We start from the raw sequence: 6,122 nt of genomic DNA on the forward strand, positions 1-6,122 counted from the left end.
TTTTCTAAATCGAAACGCAACTTTGAATGGGACAAGGAAACAAAAGAAAATCTAAATTAAAGCAGACAAGTTGTCACTTAATTATCGCCAGCAAGAAGATGACGAACAAGTTTATCAAAATTCATAAAAGAAGACCCATTCTCACGAGTAGTGGAATCTTGTGCAAGTATCTTCCATTCCAAGGCTTTCTTGGTCAACTCCTTCCCTTTCTCTCCCTCCATCAACTCCCTCACAAGCTCTTCAACTCTCTCCCTCACCACACCACCTTCTATCTCCAACCCAACACCCCATTCCTTGCAACAGAATCGACAGTTTGTCGGTTGCTCCGAGAAAAAAGGCCAACATATCATTGGCACGCCGCTACTCAAGCTCTCCACCGTCGAATTCCAACCACTGTGTGTCAAGAATCCTCCAATCGCAGGGTGACCCAGCACTTCCTCTTGAGGACACCAACCTGTGTATTCAGTCATGGACTTAGAAAATTTTATTAATACTAGAATTCCAACAGGCACAAAGGCCACTTTTCATTCTTTTGTATATAACCTAATAAAAACACCAATAACAACAATAATATTTGTAAACTAAAATTAGTTATTAAAATTAATTACTAATATATTTATATATAAATACATATGTAGTTTAATTTATTTTTAATGTGTATTTATATTTTAATATGTATTTTATATTAATGACTGATTTTAGTGTATACATAACATAATTATATAAAAATAATTACAAACATGATATTGATGACTAAATGACTGAAACCCGGTAAATAATTAGTGGTAGAAACTAATATGCAATTTATATTCGCACGAAGTTAATAATTAAGAACTATAATGAGATATGATTAGATATGTTTAATTTAAATTGTATTGTAAGAATTTTTTGCTATTAATTTCTCACCAAAACAACTGCAATGAGTTGGTACCAACCTGATAACATGCCTCTGTTTTCTGTCTCTGTAACGAACTCTTGAGTAAGAACTGCGTTGTCGCCGGCGACCAGATCCGGTCTTATGACCCACAAGAAAGAATGGTTGCTGTTAGCGAGTCCCCATGCAAACTCAACCAATTGCTCACTCGTCATAATCGTGATGCTCCCAAAGTTCACGTAAATCACAGAGTTTGGATCCTTGGTGTCAAGCCATTTAAGACACTCTCGTTCTTCCTTCCACAGGTTGCATCCCACAGTGTTCATGTAATCCTTATCATGTAAGATGTGTTTGGAGAGTGAATTTAAGGGACCAATGGTGTAGATAGGAGGAGGCAAAATGGATGAAATTGCTTCCAAGGCATCATGCTCTAATGCATCAAATGTGTTGAGAATGATTGGGCAATTTGATTCCTTAGTTCTGCCAACTTCTTCAAGCAAAACTTGTAGCATAATGTCATCTGGGTCTGTGGTTTTGATGAAGCTGGGAACATCTCTTAACCTTAATTCTTTGATGCCTGGTATCCAATCGATGGTATTTCTCTCCAAATACTCATCATTTGTTAAATAACTCACATCTGCAACTCAAACATATATACATGATTCATTCAACAATAAAACGTCTCACGGCCCACAAATTCAGCCCAACCGAATATACAGATTCAATTATAATTTTTTTTAGACATGAAACATGAATATCAATATACAATCTATAATTCACTAGTGAAAACTCTGTTCATCAGGAAAGAACGGAGAAACTAAAACCAGTCTCAGCTTGAAATCGTAGAACTCCATAAAATAAGAGTTTATACTTTCTAGAACCATCAACCATATATCTTTTCTTTTAAAAAAAATTATAATTGAATTTGTGTATTATGTTAGACTGAATTTGTAAGCGTGAGACGTCTTTATTGTTGTCATGGGTTAAGGTGGAATAATGGTTTAATACAAAGCTTATATGATCAATATTACAAATAATTATTCATTACTATGTACCTTTGAAGGGTGTTATCCCCTTTTCAATTAATTGATCACAGTGAAGGTAACACAAGAACCCAGAAGCACTCATAGTCCAAAAAAGCACCTCAGGAATTCCCAATTCTTCGGCAGCAATTAAGGTAAAGCTCATGACACCATCAGAGACTATGCAAGAAACTGGAGGAGCATCCTCGGCGCTGTTAAGTTTGAACAAGAGGTTCCTAAACGGAGCTAAGCAATTTCTTCTAAGCGACTCACAGAGGGTGGGAGTATCCTGTGTGGCGTCCACATCGCACCCAGGTAGACCATCAGGGATTGTATTGAAACGAAAGAAAGGGTTGTGATGGTCGCTAAGGAAATCAGGACCGTTAGATCTTAGAAGGCGCTTGTGATTGAACTCTGTGTTGACGAAAGTGATGTTGAAACCATTGAAGTGAAGAAGCTTTGCTAGTTTGATCATTGGGCTTATGTGGCCTTGTACTGGGTATGGTATGCAAACTGCATGATGAGGCTTCAATGAATTCATCATCTTCTTCTTTCTCTTTGTCTTGCTTAGCTTGATTCTACCGAGTCAAAAAAGAATTAATTAAACTCACTAATTCAGTGATTCTGGTTGCTTAAGGGAGAGTAAAACCTTCTGGGTTATATACATATAATAGTATCATTAGTTTAATCACAAAGTTGAAAATTGAACAATAATGCACGTAGTCGACATAGCTCCAAAATATATATGTTCTTTGACTGACTCTCTAGAATCTAGGTACAAAAACACACAAATTAAAGACTTTCAATTTAAATTTATTAACTTCGTTTGAATGATATAGCTACATATTATGCTTATTTATAAACTTAAATATGCTAATTTTTTTTATTACTAAGTCATTTTTAATCAATTTCAACTAATATTTCTATAAAGTTCTAGCATAATAAGTTGACAACTTAACTTGATAAACATACCAATATATGATTACATAATGTAATAAACTCTAGCCACAAATTTTAACTTTTTTTTTTAGTAATTTAATTGATTTGACTTTCATGAAATTTTTTAAACTATTTAGAAGAAAATGAAAATAAGATAATGCTAGAAAGCTAACACATTTAGTATTAAAAAATAAGTTAGTTAATGTTAGTTTAAATATAAAACAAAATTCAAAAAATATTCATCACCTAAAATTTTTCATTAAAATGAGCAATTCTTTTTAAAAATCAACAATGTTTTATATGATCACTATATATAGGAATACAGGTTTTCCACTTTTTAGTTTGTGTTAGAGTTTTCAAAGAGGCAGTGTGTAATGAACCACAAGATAGCCACAAGGCTTAAAGCCTCAAAGGCCGAATTTAGTTCTAAAAATATGATAAAATAAGATATTAAAAAAAATAAAATATAAAAATATAAAAATTAATATTTTTGTATTTTATTTAATAATAAATTAAAATAAATTATAAAAGTTTAATTTTTTTATTTTTTTATTTAAAAATTTTAAAAATATATAATAATAAAAAATATCATTATTTAAAATTAATAAAAATAATAAAAAATAAAAAATAAATTTTATATTTTATAAGTGTCTTAATATTTTTATTAAAATAAATATAAAATATATTAATTTAAATCTTTAAATATAATATATGTATCTCATGGTGTGGAAAACTCTTAAGAGAGAGAAGAAGGAGAGAGATGATACTTGATATAGAGCAGGAAGCACGTAGTTACATGTAATTTATGGAAGTAATTGTACTTACATTCATTGCTGTATATTCAGGTGTATTTATACACACAAGTCTATCCTAACAAACTGGCTTATATACCTTTTATACTCGCACAACTACCACGTGCCAACTAATCCTTAATCGTTCGAATTTTATAAAGAAGAATACTATCTATGAAGCACGGACACTTTGTTTAATTGCCGTGTCGGCGTGTCGGACACATTTCAGACACGACGTATGGAGACACTCGTCCGACACGCGTGTCTCCCGTGTCCAAACGTGTCCTGTCCAAAAAAATAAAAAAATAAGCCGGACACGGCCCAGACACGGCCGGACACGGCCCAATGCCATTTTGGAACATCAATTTCACTTTCAGTCTTTCACCCTTCACTTTAACAAAAAGTTAAAAACCTAACCTTTCACCTCCACCCCCAAATCCGTCTCTGGCTCTGTGGCTCCAACCCACTCACCCTCTCCTCACCGCCAGTCTACCGCCACCTCCAGCCATCGCCGCCACCTCCGGTCATCACCGCCGTGGATGTTCATCATCTCTCTCCACACCCACTCACTCTTAATCTTAGCATCTCCTCTTCACTGCCGTCACTTCTTCTGCGGTGCTTGTCATCGCCGTTCGCTGCCGTTCGTTGCCGTTCACTCCCCGGTTCGCCACCTCTTCGTTGCCGTGTTCGCCACCTCCCCGGTCGCCACTTCTACCGTGACCGTTGTCCTGCTCTCGTGCTCTTCTGCATCCTCCATTTCAAGTAAGGGAGAATATTTATTTTTCCATCAATCAATTTTCTGGTTCTGTATTTCTATTTTTCTCTGGCCTCTGTGTTTTCTCTTTGGTTCTGATTTGTTTTGTCATTTTTGTGCTTCCATTTGATTTTGGATTTCTATTTTGTTATGTGCATCTCCTTGGTTTGGTTTTGTTTTATTTTGTTTTGTTTTGTGCTTCTGGAATTAGATATTGTTAGAGACTTCTTTCATAATTTTTTACTGCTGCTATGAGAAGATTAGAAATTATAAAGTAATAAAAAGACACAGAACTGATAGAAAAAAGACAAGAAGAAAAAAACTGGATTGATCGTTAATTTATTTTTTAGCATACATAATATGGCAGTATTCAGCACTTATGTATATGAAGTGGAATATGGCAGTGACTTGTAAGATTCCTAGAAATCAATTTACTTTGAGTTTTAGTGTAAATGTTTAGACTCTAGATAGCAATTTGTCTGTACTATAATTTGTTCTATATGCATTTATGTATATGTCGTTATTATATATATCATGGTTCTAATGCTAATCCTGATTTATAGCTTTAGGTTATGTTTCTCTTCTTAGTAATCATGTTTATATTGAAGGATTATTTGTTAAGGTTTTGTTGTGGTCCTTGGTAATTCGCACCTTTTATAATATGTTTTTATCTGTTTCTTTTGTAGTAAACATTAAACAATAATAGCTGGGAATGAACTCAGCTTACTTACACAAATGTTTAGTATTATATAATAATTTTCTTTGGTTTTGCTTTCTCTTAATGCTTTTTTTGGTTATGTTTTGCTCAAGAAATTGAATTATAAAAAAATAATTTTGTTTCTTATATTATTGTAGGATTGTGAGAGATGAGTTCAGAGAGTGTTCAAAATAATTTTGAAGAAAGTGTTGATAAGCCTTTATGAAAATTTGTAACAAAGAAAGATAAAATTGAAGGGGGCGAAAATCTTGAATTTCAATGTAAATTTTGCAAGGTTTTATTCAGTGGTTCTTATACTAGAGTAAGAGCACATTTATTGAAGATTTTAGGAAAAGGAATTAGATTTTGTGCAAAAGTTACATCAACAAAGCTTGAAGAACTTAAGAAACTTGATAGTGAAAGTACATTGTTGCATAAAAATAAAAAGGCTAAGTCAATTCCTCTTCCACCCTTATCTAATGCAAGTGAAATTGATTCAAGAAAAAGAAGAGCTACTGGACCTTTTGAGAAAGTTTTTAATGTGAATGCAAGGGAGACTCTAGATTTACATATTGCTAGAATATTTTTTTCATCTGGATTACCTTTTCATCTAGCAAAAAATCCGTATTTTGTCAAAGTTTTTTCTTATGCTGCCAATAATTATATTGATGGTTATATTCCTCCTGGATATAATAAATTGAGGACAACTTTGCTTGAGAAAGAGAAGCAACATGTGGAGAGAATGTTAGAACCTACTAAGAATTCATGGAGTGGAAAGGGAGTGAGCATTGTAAGTGATGGATGGAGTGATCCCCAAAAGAGGCCTCTTCTTAATTTTATGGCTGTAACTGAAAGTGGGCCTATGTTTTTGAAAGCTGTAGATTGTTCAGATGAGATCAAAGACAAGGATTATGTTACAAAGCAAATAAGAGATGTCATAAGAGAAGTCGGTCTCTCAAATGTAGTGCAGATTGTGACTGATAATGCGCCGGTTTGTAAATCGGTTGATTTATTGATTGAAGCTGAATTTCCATCTGTTTTTTAG

General features: G+C 33.5%; 2 protein-coding genes across 2 annotated transcripts; one reads left to right on the forward strand and one right to left on the reverse strand.

Moving 5' to 3' along the window:
- LOC112706186 (7-deoxyloganetin glucosyltransferase) lies at positions 1–2,618 on the reverse strand. The gene is made up of 3 exons (XM_025757354.3): positions 1,930–2,618; positions 936–1,511; positions 1–454 (listed from the first exon to the last, which is right to left on the reverse strand). The coding sequence occupies exons 1-3, from the start codon at positions 2,438–2,440 to the stop codon at positions 78–80; spliced, it is 1,464 nt and encodes a 487-aa protein (XP_025613139.1). The 5' UTR covers positions 2,441–2,618; the 3' UTR covers positions 1–77.
- Positions 2,619–4,740: 2,122 nt separating this feature from the next.
- On the forward strand, positions 4,741–6,122 carry LOC112705021 (uncharacterized). The gene is made up of 2 exons (XM_025755882.1): positions 4,741–4,790; positions 5,384–6,122. Exons 1-2 carry the CDS (start codon positions 4,741–4,743, stop codon positions 6,120–6,122), a joined length of 789 nt encoding a protein of 262 aa, XP_025611667.1.

This window comes from Arachis hypogaea, chromosome 8 (genome assembly GCF_003086295.3).
Source record: "Arachis hypogaea cultivar Tifrunner chromosome 8, arahy.Tifrunner.gnm2.J5K5, whole genome shotgun sequence".
Taxonomy (NCBI): domain Eukaryota; kingdom Viridiplantae; phylum Streptophyta; class Magnoliopsida; order Fabales; family Fabaceae; genus Arachis; species Arachis hypogaea.

What these genes read in the sequence shown, in the direction of transcription:
- LOC112706186 (XM_025757354.3), bottom strand. Translation starts at nt 2,440, where the DNA reads ATGATGAATTCATTGAAGCCTCATCATGCAGTTTGCATACCATACCCA. An exon ending in GGGGATAACACCCTTCAAAG is followed by an intron (nt 1,512 to 1,929) that starts GTACATAGTAAT and finishes TTTGAGTTGCAG; the next exon opens with ATGTGAGTTATTTAACAAAT. An exon ending in AAACAGAGGCATGTTATCAG is followed by an intron (nt 455 to 935) that starts GTTGGTACCAAC and finishes CTGAATACACAG; the next exon opens with GTTGGTGTCCTCAAGAGGAA.
- LOC112705021 (XM_025755882.1), top strand. Translation starts at nt 4,741, where the DNA reads ATGGCAGTATTCAGCACTTATGTATATGAAGTGGAATATGGCAGTGAC. An exon ending in GTGGAATATGGCAGTGACTT is followed by an intron (nt 4,791 to 5,383) that starts GTAAGATTCCTA and finishes GGTTTTATTCAG; the next exon opens with TGGTTCTTATACTAGAGTAA.